This window comes from Melanostigma gelatinosum (assembly GCF_949748355.1).
Source record: "Melanostigma gelatinosum genome assembly, chromosome: 8".
Lineage (NCBI taxonomy): Eukaryota > Metazoa > Chordata > Actinopteri > Perciformes > Zoarcidae > Melanostigma > Melanostigma gelatinosum.
The window spans coordinates 13,684,103-13,700,423 of record NC_136641.1 but is presented as its reverse complement, the minus strand read 5'-3'; the positions used below and the strand labels follow the sequence as shown (position 1 = coordinate 13,700,423).

The 16,321-nt window shown below is 42.6% G+C and overlaps 1 protein-coding gene across 1 annotated transcript; it reads right to left on the bottom strand.

Annotated features, from left to right (window-relative positions):
- Positions 1–1,976: 1,976 nt before the first annotated feature.
- On the bottom strand, positions 1,977–8,982 carry spsb1 (splA/ryanodine receptor domain and SOCS box containing 1). The gene is made up of 3 exons (XM_079273015.1): positions 8,843–8,982; positions 5,125–6,015; positions 1,977–3,536 (listed from the first exon to the last, which is right to left on the bottom strand). Exons 2-3 carry the CDS (start codon positions 5,816–5,818, stop codon positions 3,409–3,411), a joined length of 822 nt encoding a protein of 273 aa, XP_079129141.1. The 5' UTR covers positions 5,819–6,015; positions 8,843–8,982; the 3' UTR covers positions 1,977–3,408.
- Between the last annotated feature and the right edge of the window lie 7,339 nt (positions 8,983–16,321).

Sequence of the window (16,321 nt, the reverse complement as noted above, 5' to 3'; positions counted from 1 at the left end):
ATTTCTGTTTTGCAACTTAGTGTAACCCAATGTACTATAACATCCCTGCTATTTAGATACTGCTTTGTAATTAGCTTATAACCTTTTTGAAGGGATAGTTTGCGCCATTTTATTCTTTTAAACGTGTATTGTATTCATCACATGTAGCTGGTTGCTTGGGAACATTCTTCACAGTATTTCCGAACTACATTCACAAGACACAAATAATAAAAGGAAATAAATTGAATCTATGCATAAAATGCACTGTAAGAACTGTAAATAAAATAGAAGCAGCAAGCAAGGAGGAAACGAGTTTTAGAGCAGAGGACATATAGCAACCGTAAGTTGTGGCTCAACATCTCACGGGCTTTCAGACAGGAAGGAGTTCCCTTCTGGAAAGAACATCTAAAGAGGGTCCTCCTGTATGGTCCCAAAGTCAGGGGTCAAATTATTCTGTTCCTGAAATCTGTTTTCCATCGACTCTGTCTGGACTAAAACAGCTTAGTTTTGTATAAATAGTGTCGTTCAGCTCAGAGGCCAAGAGCAGTTAAAGACGTTTGTATGGTGAATACTATGCGTTAGGGGTGTAATGGTTCACAAAATTCACGGTTCGGTACGATACAGTGGAGCCACGGTTCGGTACGTTTCGGTACAGTAGAAAACTATAAATGCCAGAGAAATGTACTTGATTTTAAAATATATTTATTCATTACAACTAACATCATAAAGTTATTCTTTGACTTTGAACAATGATGGAACTATACCTGAGTGACTACCTGGTTAAATAAAGGTTTCAAAAATAAAAAAAAGTTTTTTTTTATTTTTATTCAAATGTATTCGGTTCGTCATGCGTACTGAACCGTGAGCCTCGTACCGAACGGTTCAATACGAATACGCGTATCGTTACACCCCTACTATGTGTGTGTGTTCAAATTCAATGCCTGCCCGTTTCTGCATGCACTGAAACAGTTTGTCGTTGGGTTTTATTTTACACTTCTTGTTTAATATCTTTATTTGAATGCCTTTTATGTCCAAAGGAAACAACTTTGAATTAACTTGTTGAAATGCAAAGAAAAACACACCTCGACAGGTTAAAGACCCTGCACATCCACACAGGTGTTATTAATTATTGTGGCCTATTAGACCACTGATCAGGTTGAGTAAGGTCACCAAACTCCATGGGTGCTTTTCAATATGCTAACTTATGCTTCCTCGCATCGCTTGGAGGGTTTTCCAATCCCTTAAAAGGCATCTCGCCGAGACTAGGATCGCGGAAAGGAGGAGCCGAGAACGAGGAAACACCGGTGTATCGTTTGCTGAAATTTTCATCACTCTACAAACTGCTTCTTTTGTTTTCATAAAGTGTAGTTATTTAGATGATCAAATGGTTGATCTTACTTTCTGCCTTCAGTTTGTATCGTGCATCGTAAAGCTCTGTTCTAACCACATTCCTTGGTCACGTTTCATCTTGATGACTTTTAATACATTTTTTAAAACATTTGTAATGCCTCATGAAATAAAATATATAAAAGCTATTCTATCCATCTTTATATTTCAAAATAATAGTAAGTTCACAAGTTGCAATGAACACTATTATGCTCATCTGAAGGATCATAAAATGATGCTGCTGAGCCAGACGTTACATTTAATTTGCATCATTTTAAAATGACAACTCTGAAGCAAGGATGTCTGATCTGTTAAATGCTCGTTGCCGCAACTCTTTTGCCTCTTCCGCTCTTTTGCCTCTCTTCCGCTCGCATCTCTCCTAGGCCGGACTAAGACGAGAGGAGGCAAGGAGACACATTAGCATATTGAAAAGGACCCCATGTACTCATTGCCCTGTGCTAATTGGCCCTCCATATCATCTCTTGAAGTCATCATTTGAAGCATGATTTTTGCCTAAATGGAGCAACTAATATTGCATCTGTCCCTGTAGCGTGGTCACATTGTCATAGTGGATTCCTGTACAATGCACAAAACACAATATATACTTTGAAATAAACTTTAATAGATACATACAAATCTACAACAGGGAATACAAATAAAATGGAAGTTGCAATCAAAGAAAATAGGTTGAGGCACAGTGTGTCCACATCCAGCCGCGCGCTGAATACAGACAACGTCTGCACATTTAAAAATACTAGTCAACAGGTCTATGATATGGCATTGGACAATATATTGGCAATCTGATCTTCTATTACATTTGTGCAGCACTTTGTCTTTTTCTCTTGTTATGGTGCCCTAAATGTGAAGTTTGTGGATTCAGGCACAATGCCGCCCACCTACATAGTTTTCCCCCCTTTACATGTCGAATAACAAACACTACAGCCAGAGTTCTCAGCTATGTGCCAGTGAGACCCAATAGTAGCAGGATGTCCTTACAAGGAACCACTTGAGTGGATATTTCATTGGTTAGTTTCCATTCTCTGGCTGAATATGTGCAAACCAGTGAAATCAGCTGATGGCAAGACTAGGTGAATGCCAAAAAAAAACAAAGCAGCACTCTTGGGCCCGACCGCATGTGGTTGAAACCGACGGCACTACAAAAAGCAGGAGTGACAGAAAAGATTTTTTTTTTTAAAAGACGTGATTGTATTGAGAAAGATTTCCTGCAGATGCATGCTACAAATAATCACAGTGACATTAACCGTACGTTAAAATTTCTGCTGTGGACGTTCCTGTCGGATGCCTTGATGGTGACGCTGTGGGGCACGCTTCCATAATCAGAGAAACCCGAGTACAGCGAGAGGTCGGAGCTGCTCTACAGCTGCCTCACAGTGCATTCATCCACGCTGCACTACAGACTCACCATGGAGTGGTCAGCATCTCCTTTATGCGTTGTGTGAACCACAAATTTATTAAGCATCCATTTAAAAACCATGATTTCTTAAAAACAACTAGGATTCCATGTTAGAATATCATTTGAGAGGATGTGCAGATGTGTGTGCTGCCACCTTGTGGTCAGATGCTGGCAGTGCACCAACTCTCAAAAGTTTAATTTCCATCACACAAATTTTGTTGTAGCACAACCAACAACACTTCAATTTAAAAAAGGGCTACGAGATAGAAATTCATAATAATAAAGTCACAGCAGAGATACCGACCACAAATGCCACATTAGCCTAAAAACTGGAGGAGGGTACACCAACATGGTGACCGTCAGGGCATCGTCCGGATTCAGCATGTGCATAGCGCTCAGTGATTCCTGATTTTATAAAGTTTGAGGATACATTTGCAAAGAGTCATAAAAACAGGATAAGAAACTCAAAAAAAAAGGTGTCCACCCACTGTCACAGAAGCACACTTGTTAAAGGCTGAGTCAGTCCAGGAGGCTCGTGCAATGTGGTCAAACGGGTTCAACCCCAGAAGAATCCCAGAGAAACAGGAGAAGGAGACGAGGGTGTGCCGAGAGCGTCGTTAACGGCGGCGTCATTGGTAGAGCAGGTAGTCCTTGAGGGAGGCCGGCAGGGGGAGTCTATGGATCTCACCCAGACGGTCTCTTCCTAACGCCACCCTCACCGAACGCCTACACAGGTCCATCAGAGAAAGGGGTTCAGCTGGAGGGGGGGGGGGGGGGGGGGGGGGGCACAAGAGTGGGGTAGAGGTGAGGAGAAGCATGTTTTAAGTGTTCGCAATGGCTGAACCTCATTTCAGGAGTGTGTTAATGTCACGCCTCAACTAAAGGGACGGTGTCTAATGTGTCAGACACCAAGCTTACATAAAGTGAACACAAGTGACCGGATATGAAATGGAACAGCATTACAACAGTTATCCTCTATTGTCATGAACATCACAACAAGAGGGTTTGTGGGCCATAACGTGGCTTTTTGTGCAAAATACAACATTAACCGAAATATTCACAAATCATTTACGAGAAATGTTGTTGCCTCCAGACAATTTGATATTAAACATTTAAGCCGTTTTGTGCTTTCAAGTATAGGATAAGAATTCTTAATAAACTCCTAATAACTGAAGATGGCCAACAGAAGAAGGCTATTCAAGGAGGAACTTCACACAGATGTGAAATCCACTCTCAAGTAACGAAATGGACCAACATTCCAGGAGGTGGTATTAACACATCTGGATGCTGGAGTGTGTGTACTCGAGAGAACATCAAACTAAAGGAAATTCAATTCAGCAAATGTCTGTCACATCAGGTAGTTCTCTCTATAGCGCCTATAACTTCGAAAAAATAAATGACATTTATGTGAATTGATTGAATTCAATCAGTGAGAATATTTTTTATTTTGTGACGGTTTGTGAGAAAACTATTTACGTGATGGAAATTTAGGGCTGGACGTCTTGACAAATGTCCATGGCAGTGCAATATCTGAGTTTCAGTATCTACCGGTATACACTTTTTTTGGAAACCTTACTTGCTGTATATTCTATAGCTGCAGTGCCAAACACTGCATTCTGACTCAAAGCCGCCTTTGACATCACCACATTTCCCCAGTAAGAAGAATGTCCTATCAAATTGAAGCAGGCTTTTATGTATATCATTGCATCTGTAGTGCTTGTTTTCCGCGGGCCCTGAGCTGAACATAAAAATCGAATGAGCAAACAGCACTTGGGGACATGAGGGCAGTACAGCATGTTTTGATAAGAACCTATGTTTCCTCATTTAAAGCTCATGGCCCTTTCACCATCATTTTAAAATCATTTAAAAACGTGTTTGTCTTTGTCCATAAAGATTAAGGACCACTGGGTGTCTTTAAAGTCATAACCACCGACATCTATAATGGGGGCGCCACAGCCTAGTTTAAAAACAAAGGCAAAGTACAGTTATTGAGTTAACTCAGAAACATTCACATATGAGAAAAGGCAATTCATGGATTTTTGTTAAATATTAATTTACACGCATTCTGGACTGCAAAGCAAGAATACAAATAATGTCATGTTATCACAGGAAGTGATTTACATAACAGCTGGAGAAGCCGCCATTCTGATGTAAGTCAGCAGGAACATGTCCTGCTTAGACAGTACGGCAAACCCTCAGCTGTCCCACCTTTGTTTATTGCATTAATAAAAGCTGCCACTGGTTGAGTAAGAGCTGGACACAAGACGTCACGGATAGCAAAGCACTGTCGGCGCAGAGAGAAAAGAGCAACAGAATATTTAGAGAAATGTTAAGTTTGTACTTACGATCGAGTCCATTTATGTACCGGATTCTTATTTCACAGTGTCCCCACACGGCGCTCACCACAGGGTACAGCTTCCTGCCCTTAAGTCCTCTGAATGCCACGCCTAGATAATGTCCGTCCACTATGTAACCCAGAGTCCCCTCGTCCATGTCCAGCACTACTAAAAGGGAGTCTGGTATTATGAAGGTGTCGTCAGGCTCCAGAAAGGCCGGGTAGGTTTTCCCTGGGTGGTTCTTGCCGTCGTGGTAGAGTTTACTCCTGCACAGGTCCCAGCCCCAGGACTCGGCATTGCTGCCCACCAGAGCCGTGTAGCCCACGGAGTGTAGCGGGGCGTCACTCGAAGCCACTCCGACCACGGCGTGCGTGCCCCTCTGGCGCATGGCCCAGCTGATCTCCCACACATGCAGTCCCCTCGTGTAGCCGACGTGCCCCCTGACGGCGTCCGTGCTCTGCGCCACAGGATGCCTGTGAAACACCAGCTTGTTGTCGTCCTTGACGAAGATGTTCAGGGAGCGGTCGTCGTTGTTCCACGAGTGCTGGACCTGGACGTCCACGCCGGCGGGCGGCATGTCCAGCAGCAGGTCCAGTCGAGACGGCTTGGTGTGACTCAGGGCCTGGAGCTCCAGCTTCAGGGGGCTGAACGCTGGATCCCGCATATCAATGGTTTTAATGCCACCTGGGACTTTTTGCCCCATGCTCTGGGTGGTTATAGCAGCTCCCTCCTCCTCTTTCTCCTCCTCCCCCCACCTCCTCAAAGACTTAATGGGCGGCGTAATCAGCCTCAGAGCCTCTCATCCACTGTGCTCCTGCAACCCAAGCAGCAGGTTTGTTGCTTCCTCTCGTCACGAGCTGCAGACAGCGAAGGTCTCACCAGGTGTTGTTCAAAGCCTACCTGGAGAGATTAGAAGAGATGAAAGCAGATAAGACAAACAAGTTAATTATCTATTGCCAAGATATTTTTGAATCAGGAAACCCTAAATTCAGATCCTACAAAACAACGGCACGCTCAACATAAGGGAGGCCATCCTCATCACGCCCTTTGGTTGGGACACAATTGTACATCTGCTGCAATTAATGTTACAGTACATGTTTACATTTACTGGTAAATTAACTGGTTTAACGAGATTGATTCATGAGTGGACAATAGATATTAGCTGCAGGGCTATTAAGCAGCCTCAAAAGTGGCTTTGTTCTCATGTGATGTTTGGTGTAGAAAACATAAAGGCCGCAGTGAAATCTGAGATGTACACCTAAATACAAACATTTACACGGATAACCATCATTACACAACAGGAAGAAATCATTTATCTGCTGACCACGGCAACGGTGCACTATCAGTGAGACATGTTTTTCTCGCAGCCATCTGAAGATGATCTAAAGCAGCCAGATTGTCTGGTCTCGTATGACCTACCAGTTGAGTTCACCATCACGTTGAGCCAACCAAGACCAACAGGTTTCTGCCTCAAGTCATAAAAATATCTGCTATTGACTGCAGTCCAATCCATTATACATAATCGGTTCAGAGGACAGACTGGCCTAATTAATCGCGTCTGATTGATTTAATGGAACAAATTTAATTTGCATGGTTACAATTTCACAAATGTGCATGTCCACATGTTGAATAACACAATTAGATGTATGTACACACACAGCTAATGGAGTTGGTTTCTCAAAAGATAATGGACATGAAAAGCCGCACAAGAGTAGATCCCATTGACACGTTACTCAGCTACTATTCCCACAATCTCCAAAAATAGGAGAGGAAAAAGAGGAAAAACTCCAGCTATTTCTTATTATATAGTTGTCTAGTCAGAGGGCAACAGGAAAAGCAGTAATAAAACATCTGGCTTAGAAACATTTTTTTTTTTTTAATGTTCTTTTGAGGGAGACACTGCAAGACCGGAGCTCTTTTGAGTCAGGAACAATAAAGGCCTGTTGAATACCTGCTGTGCTTTACTTCACCGCCTCCATTACAATAGACACACAGCTTTCATGGGGCACTTCGTGTGGAGCCTGAATCCAAATGTTAAAGCTGTTACACTTAAGCTGTTTACACTTAATTTGAAACTTTAAACCCAGCTGAATGCCAGTGGGACTACTTCAGGTCACCAGTCAGGCCCTTGTTTTATGGTGACCTGTGACTACATGCTGCTCTTTGGTCTTCGTACTTTCGCCCGTGTTGCAGCTCGGCTGAAGAGAGAGCATTGTGTAATGTGAAAAGCTGTGTTGCTGGGGAAGGCCACTCTAATTGAATTGTAGACAAGAGTTCATTGAGAAGTGCTTTGGTTTTTATTTTAATGCAAGTAAACAACCATTTAAATGAGTCATGTCTCTACAGTGATTGGAAAACAGGAGGGAAGAAAAAGCACGCAGCAGGTTGCCAGCATCTGAACGTGAACAATCTCTTTTTCAATGCCTGTCCAACATTCAGGGAGAGGGAAACATGTTAATTTGAACTTTGAGCCAGAAGTTTACCATTCCTCTCCCTATAGCAAAGACCCACCTCACAATGCACATGCTTAAGTAAATCAAAACTACCGGTAACAGAACAATAAAAAGGTCTTCCCACATTTACCACAGACTTCAAAACAAACAGCAATTAGTAGTATAATAGGTGGCTTGTGGAGAGATATATTTGGGCTAGGATCCTGGCCTGGTCTGGTTGGGGGGGTTCCTGGGCCCCTGGTTTTGGTTAGCAGCTTATTAAAATGCAGGAGGAAGGACTCGCTGGATGGATTTGCTGAGCCAAGGAAACACTTGTCTCTATTGTAAGACCCCATTTAGACCAGGCCCACCTGAACTTAAGCCCTGGCTTGTTTGTTGACCTGCTGAGTGTACAAAGCTCAGGGTTTACCAAAGACAAAGTCATCCATTGTACAAAGAGGTTATGCAGAAAACTGTTACAGAACAATATTTTCTATGTCCTATGAAGAAATTGAAACAATGTTTGAGGAATGAAATGGGCTTAGCTGACACTTTGTGTTCAGTTGTGAACAGATCATTTTGGAGGGTGTAGTTTATATAGCGCTGCAGAATTGGTATAGACTGAAATAAATTGGTTGGACAATACATAATATCAATGAGGATATAAAAGATATCTGAAAAAAACAATAGTACCAAGAACTACAGCCTCCAGAATGACCATAAAGTTGAATCAGCATCATAACCAGTCTTATAATAACCTTAATGGACGTTAACATCTCGTGTCTGTTGTCTAAGTTAAATAATGTCACACCTCAAACTTTTACCTGAGTGTTTAGGCCCTCTGGACCGGTTAACCTACAGCAGCTTGTCACGCTAGCTAACGTAAAAGCAGCCTATATACACTTCACATGAGCTCGAGGGCCAGGTAGCCGTGTGAACAAGGGACGTCCACGCGCGACTACCCACAGGAGCTCTCTGATTAGGAATATTGCTTCTGTTCGACCGCGTTCAAAACGTTTGTTACACAACAAGCAGCACAACCCGTGTTAGCATACACAGCACCACAACATGGCTGATGTTAATGAGGCGCGAGGACACACACAACGACTCGTTACTCGTTCCAAACCGGCCGTTTGGGGGAAACGACAACCCGTAGCGCGTGTTGTTTTTGATACAAAAGTATGTTAATGTGACGTAAAGGGACACACAGAAAGCGAAACAAGCGCCTCGGCGGCCACCATATGAGCAGAAAACAAGGAGAGAGGAGAGAAGGGGGTGAAAAGCACACTGCTAACCTTGTTAAAGTTAGGAAACAACAGCGCGGACGAGACGGGCTTCAGCGGCTTCTCCTAGTTACTCCATCGTAGTTTTCCGTTTCTTTGTAGTCTTACCTTTTACCATTTCAGGCTGCAGATGAATTAGGTGAAAGGGTGATGGCTGCTCTGTAACATCTCTCGCATCACGTGATAAAATGCTCCCAGCTGCTCTGCTAGATTAGGACCTCCCTCCTGACGGTCCTGAGGGAAGTTAGCTTCATGTTGGTACTGCAGTTTATGCGGTCGTTGTGTTTCTTTTGTGTAGTGTTGTAAATGTATTCATGCACCTAAAAAACACATGTCGCTTTGATGTGTATTGCATAATTCTGAACATTTTAAGATTCTTTATTTTCTTTTATAAGATTTAACTCACATTCGCAAACACGTTCAATTCAAAATGACTCACTCTATATCTCATAAATTAATTTAGTGCTTTTAGAAAATTATTTTTTTCTCAAAACCTTTCATGTATTTTTTTGTGGTTCCATTATCCTAAAACGCATTGTGGCATCTAAGTGGTTATATTGATAAAACGATACGAATAAAAACCATAGCACCCCAAATAATGCTGTAATTAATACTAATGTATTGTTGTTATCAAATCAACTAACTGTAAAAAAAAATGCTCATGTTCAGAAACTATTAAATTACGTTTGTATTCACTTAAAAAAAAAGATATATATACAAACACACATGAAAAAGCTTCTTCGCAGCTTTAATTCATAGGAAGATTAGTTAATACATTTAGAATAGATTTAGGTTGTTGCTAAATAATAACATCCAAACCTCAAGCCAATTGTAATTTCACGTACTGTAAAAAAGATAGATAGATAAACACTCAATTGAACACACATAGTATTGACATATATTGCATAAAAACAGAAACTAAAGGTAAAATCCTATTTTCCATTTAAATGCCTCTTTCAAATATAAAACTGACTTCAGTCCAGTGCATCACCAGCACAGATTCTTTCAATGTGTAACCTGAATTGCCGATTACACTGAGTTGACATGCTGAACAAGTCAGGTAGGACGTCACAAAACCACTGTTCATTCATGTGTCTGTTAGTTTGACAGTCAGGCAAAACGTGTTGGATTCATTTGTAGTCAAACTATAAAAGGCTGCTTCGGCTTTACACCTTCTCCGTGGTACTCGTGTTGGGCTGTGCTTGGTATCTCTAGGGCTATGCCATAAAAATAGAATATTTCTGTTTTCCTCAGTACTTGGGTCCTCCTTAAATGCATTCTTGGAAATAATTAAGTTATAATTGACTGTCCTAAGGGCATGCATGTGATGTGTGATGGTGAAAGTAGCCATAATTGATAATTCACACTGCAGTCTGACACACACACACACACACACACACACACACACACACACACACACACACACACACACATAACCAACTTCAGCAGGGGCATGACACAATCAACAGCACCAGTGAACCATGATTGCTCACACAATGACACACTGGCGCACTTTGTTGTGCAACTTGAGGTCTTCAACAGGGGATCCGCGGAATTTTTGTTTGATTTTTATTTATTTTTTTCTGTCCATTATTTTAATTGTTCAGTATTGTATGCAAGATAACAGGTATGTTTATGCATGGCAGTGGCACTAATAGGCCATCACTCATTTTCGTTTCCACGTTTATGTTTAAAATGAAAACATCTATTTGAATAGCTTGTATGCATGATTATCGTGCAATTAACAGACAATGTTGATGTTGGCATTGGTATCGTTTGACAAGGTATGTTTATAAATGGCAGTGGCACGGCCACCCTACTCACTGTGCCTTGCACATGTTTCAAATAAAAACATGACAATATGAATCTGTGTATTATTTGAATAGCTTATGTTGAGGATTTACCCTCGGGCAAAAAGCCCACCGTATAATCTGACTCCAAAAGACTACACCTTCAGAAGGACCCCGCGCAGATCGTTTTGATTGGAATTACATTCGATGAACAGAAGACGATCTATAAGTATTAACAATTTAATAAGTCAAGCATCAAAGCATAAAAAACATCGATCTATGGTTTCACAAAACACAAGAATTGATTAAGTATTCCTAGCAACAGACAGAAAGTCCGGGCTCGGTCCACGCATCTCTCCTCTCAGTGTTTTGTGAGCCCCGTTCTATCATTTCCCTGTTTCTTTATGCATTCTCATGAGGAGGTGACCTTGTCCTGCTCAGGGACGAGTTATCTTCACACACACACACGCCAGGGTGAGGCCACTGTGTGTGGGAGTCCTCCCGTTCTCATGACAGAGAAGGTGCTGTTCCTGCAGGTTGCTACACAATATCTCACGGACTAACCCGCTTCACAACACATCTAGTTACGAGTTTAAGCTAAACCACCTGCGTGTCAGAGCTTCTTCTTTGTACGGGAAGCGCGTGAGTGCCTCACCCGGAGATTCAAACCTTTGCTCTATGACACACGCAACACTATTGCAAATGAGCACACACATAATACTTATACGTTTAATGCCTGTAAATACCGTTAGCATATTTCTACTTATTGAATGCACAAGAAAGAGGTATGTTTATACATGGCACTAGGCCCAGTTTAATATAAAACACAATTTTATACAATATAGTCGGGGTTCCCTGCTCCATCTCTCTATCAGTTTGGGGGTCCTTGGCCAGAAACATAGTTGAAGACCCCTGCTCTGCCATTCAGTCCCTTTGCTGACACGGTTTTCAAAAAAAGCAGAGAGTGACGTTAAGACGAGTGAAAATCCTAAACGTCAGTTACTGCTGCTTAGTGAGTCCAAATCATACTCCACTGACTTGACACACTGACCCCAGGGCAATGTCAAGTATGGTGACTGACAAGGACAAAAAGCACCCAGCACGCAACCTTCATGTGCCGCGCAACTGATGCGGTCACTTCTAATCTCTCAAGCAAACATCTTCAGCAGCAGTGGCCCCTTTCCAACAACAACGTTCATTCATAAATGGGAATGGAGCCAAGCACGTTCATTTTTCCCTGAAAAAGCGACCCCAATAAACAATATTAACGCCTGTTTAACTTTGGTTTGTGTACCGAACACCAACAAATGTGAAATCCTGTTCAGAATTCCCTCTGAATCTGCAGCCCTGTGTGAGTCGCAGCATATACTGTATACATGCACCAAATTTCACCTGAGTGTCGTGAAATATTCGGACACTGCTGCCATCTAGTGGTTTCTCTGGAATAAACACCGTGAGGTGTAGAGCCTCACATTGGATTATTAAATCAGTCTGCATAAAGCTCTACTTCACTCCTTTACCACTCATTCACAATAACACTACCCGCAAAATCATACAACTTGTATGTGATGGCATACATTGCTCATCAGTGCATGGTTGACTGCTGAATGAACAACTTCACGTCCTTAACTTCAGCTCTCGTGCAGATTGTCCCATTTCTCTGACAAGTACTGGGACTAATAGGACATTTAAAATGACCTTATTTGTCCACTGCGTGAGGCGTCTGAAGGTAATATGGCTCGTTTTACATCCTTGGTGGGTAACACAGCTTGGAGGCTTGAATTACCTTCCCCTCAGCGTGTCTCGCGGTGAAAATCACATTTTCTCATGCAGCGATGGTGCAAAGTGCTGAGCTTGGGGATATCTTAGGCCCCCCTCCACAGTTGAGGAGGGGAGCATAGACATGCTTACTGCCTCCCTTTTAGAAACCATCATTTCAGCAGGATCGATAGTCCGTCCCACTCCACGGCTGGCAGAGTGCACCGCTTCTGTAGGGGGGGGTTGGGATGGATGGTGTCGGTGTGTGTGTGTGTGTGTGTGGGGGGGGGGGGGTTATGTGTGGACAGCTGCACCAAGGCAAGTCCGAGCAGCACTCGCAGCCAAGGAGAATGATCGCATGCTGCGTCAGACACTCACTTGCACTGGGATGCAGTTTCTGAGAAGGGCCAGTGGGTGGATGCTGTCCTCGAGTGATGGTTACAGTTGCAGGAAACATACTGATGAAGTCACAGAACTAGATCAGTCGTCAGGTTATTCACGTTCGCACAATTCTGCATTGAGATGAGTAAATATCTGCAACTGATGCAGTTTGCATCAAACTCTCGTGGGGCCTTTTTTTATTTTAAATCGTCCTACACCTCTTTGACTGTATTGCAGGTTGCGCTCTCAAACAGATACAGATACATGCTGGAGGTGAGAAGACCTCTCATATTTCAGTAGATGGCTTGCAATGTAAGACCTGTGCAGTCCAGCTTTGTAAAATCTTTTGACAAGATAAAATGAATCGTCAGTTGTTCGAGTAGTGTGCATGGAGAGTACGGTTTAGAAATGTATTCACTCGGGGAATACTCACCTCTTGTAATTATTTTTTTTAAACCTTTACATAAACAGTTTATCCCACTATTTTTTATCACTGTTTTCTCAATAATCATTTTATCATTTAGTCTATAAAATAATAAAAAGGTCTGTTACAGTTCCTCAAGAGACATAGGTGACAAATTAAAATCTCTTGTTTTTATCAAACTAACAGTCCAAAACCACACAAAATAATACAACTTTAAAAAGAGAGAAAAGCTTTGTTATCAAAATAGTTGTCAATTTGATTCATCGTTTCATTGTTTCAGCTTCATTGACATGCAGTTATATTTCATGTTATTCCAAAATGAACTATAAAACAATCATTATTTTAAGTGTTAAAAGTATGTAATATGGCAATTTGTGCAACTTGTTTACAGTACAGATCTACATTTCTATAAAGCAGCATCACTAATAAATGTACAGGCTTGTGTTTCCTCACTCTTTTAGCCGTGTCTTTGTATGTGCATGCGTCAGCAAGCATGTATTTAGTGTGTGCTGTGTTTGTGTGACCCTGAGAAGAGCGCTTGAAGGTTTAGAGAAAGGAAAGGGAGTCCGTTAAAAGAGGTGCACCACTGCGGGGCAGGGGGATGTGGATGGGACAGGATGTGTGGTGCAGTACGAGCATCCCCTCTGCTCAGATCGCTGCTCATTTGTCATGTGGCCTGCAGACTTGAGTGGTGCATTGCTGCTGAAACACAAAGAGGCAATCAGCAGTGGAACGGCTCACCTCCGGGGGAGGGGTCCCAGGTGGACGGGAGCCTCCTTGGGTGATCTGCAGATTGAGGGGTCTTTTCTTCAGCACACGCCAGAGGCTCAAACGGAAGTTTTGTTTAGTCCTCACAGAATTATTTCATATTGAGGGACATTTTTACAATGAATAAAAATGAGCAGCACGGCAGGCATTCGTCAAATCCACCCTTAAGCCACAGAAAATGTTATTTTTGAGTTTGTTCTACTCGCAGCTTCCTGTCAGGAATTAGGCTGAACTCTCTAAGGGGAAATGTATTGTTACATTTTCACAAGAAAACCTCACTTTCTCAGCTGTTATTGTCGTTTGGCTCCCTCAGACTCAGACTCTGTCCTTGCATATTACAAGCACTGAGATCTCCTCCACACTGGGACAAGCGGAGAAGGTCACGGCATTAATGGTGGCCTGGTTCTGCCGGTTGACGTGGCAGTAGACGGGCAGACCCACAGAGCTCATCCTGCGGATCAGAGCCAGAGACAGAGCCAGGAGGTGACCGGCCCGTCTGTAGGGCGAAGGCCATCCTCAGCTCACACAGCTCGTCAGACAGCATCCACGACACGGGTCATCCACTACATTCACATCCGTGAATGTAGTGGATGTAGGCCATGGAGGCAACACACATCTTCAGATGACACGGATTGTTGTGGAGGGTATGCAACACTCCTCCAAGAACCTGGAACGCAGAACACAACGCAGCAGGGAGGAGACCGAAATAGCAAGCTGCTCGCCATCTATGCAGATGAAAATGGCACAAATAACACTGGAAGCTACATACACATTTTCTATTCAACACTGTATTGTTTTCTGGCTCACAATCACACAAATATTTATGTTTCTTAAGAAAGAAAAGCAGCATTACAGTGATGGACTGTGGCAGTTCCCTGTAAAGGATATTTTTCATCAAATTGAGGTCGTTGAGTGCTTTCAAGATGATCATTGTGTTTTGTTTTTCAGTGTAAACTTGCATCTACCAAGAATTTGTTCGACGTAAAGTAAAGAGTGCCATTCAGCCATGAAAGTTAATATTCACAGGTGTAATTTCGCTGATTTACAGCTTAATGGCATCTACATACTGCCACAGATAAGAGAAATATTTCCTTAACCTGCACTACAATGTGCACGTTTAACTGCAGCCAACTTAAATACCTAAAATGCTGAGGCGAAATCCAGACAAAAACACAACTCACAGAACTGGTGTTTTTTTCTTTACGGTTTATCTTGATATATTTCTTAGGAATGCTTGAAATTGATATTCTATGTCTGTGAAGGCCCAATCAAGGCTGCAGTCTCGCTGAGTAAAAGCTGATCGGTGCGTTACGCTTTGCCTCGACAGCGCTGTAGAGAGCAAACTGGCTGCTGCTGACACCGACAGCTGACGGAGCGGCTGCTCATTCGCCACAACAGAGCAGCCAGCTGACAGAACTTCAGACACTCACCAGTGTCGATCCATCATCGACCTTTTGCCACTATTTATTTCATACTGGGGGAGAAACCGATGACTCCTCGCACTTCATGCGCTTCACATATCTAGCTCTGCCTCTCAAAACGGGACCTTGAAAATGATGGTGAGCGATGTCAGGGGGGGATACTTTGATAAAATGGAGAACCAGTGTTTCCATGTCAGTGAAATAAGTTATATCTGGGATAATTCATCGAGGATCAAGAATTCGCAATTCTGAATGTTAAACAGCTTTTGTGCTTACAGCCACGTTTGACCTGTTCTGCTGTTGACAGCGTGTCTTTTTCACTCCACTCGGCCTCGGGAGGAACCCGCTCCGCTTTACAAAATGAGATCAACTAAGAAGCACTGGTGCAGTGAAACACACCGCACACCTACTCCAACAAAACCAGATCCCACCATTCAGTCGACCTCTGTGCCAGACTGACTGAAGTGAGCCTCAATTACCTCCTCTGGCTCTACGTCTTCCATTGTTAATGTCAGGTTTCCCCAGAGAATATCCTTTATAACCACATAATCATTCATCCTTTTTTTTTTTATTTTACATCTTGTCAGATTCCCAGAAATAGATTCTGCTCTGCCGTACACCCAAAAGAGAGAGAGAGAAGAAAACCTCCTCAGCGCGGCTTTTAAGTCTCCCATTTCAAAAGACCCAGGAGTCAGTCGTCAGTCAAAGCAATTCTCCTCCTTGACTGAGGACTGTTGAGAATTAGTCTGAATTGATGTGTAAACCAAGCAAGCTGCTGAGCGTGTGAATCAATGTGTCTATTATCTTTTTCTGGGCAGATCAATGGGCTGAGGAATAGTTCTTAAATTCACAGCGTTTGCTGTTTCAAGTTGTGAAAGCAGACACATCGCGCTAACTTACAAAACACATATTAAGCATGAATCTTAAAAGATTCAAGACTTCAAATGTA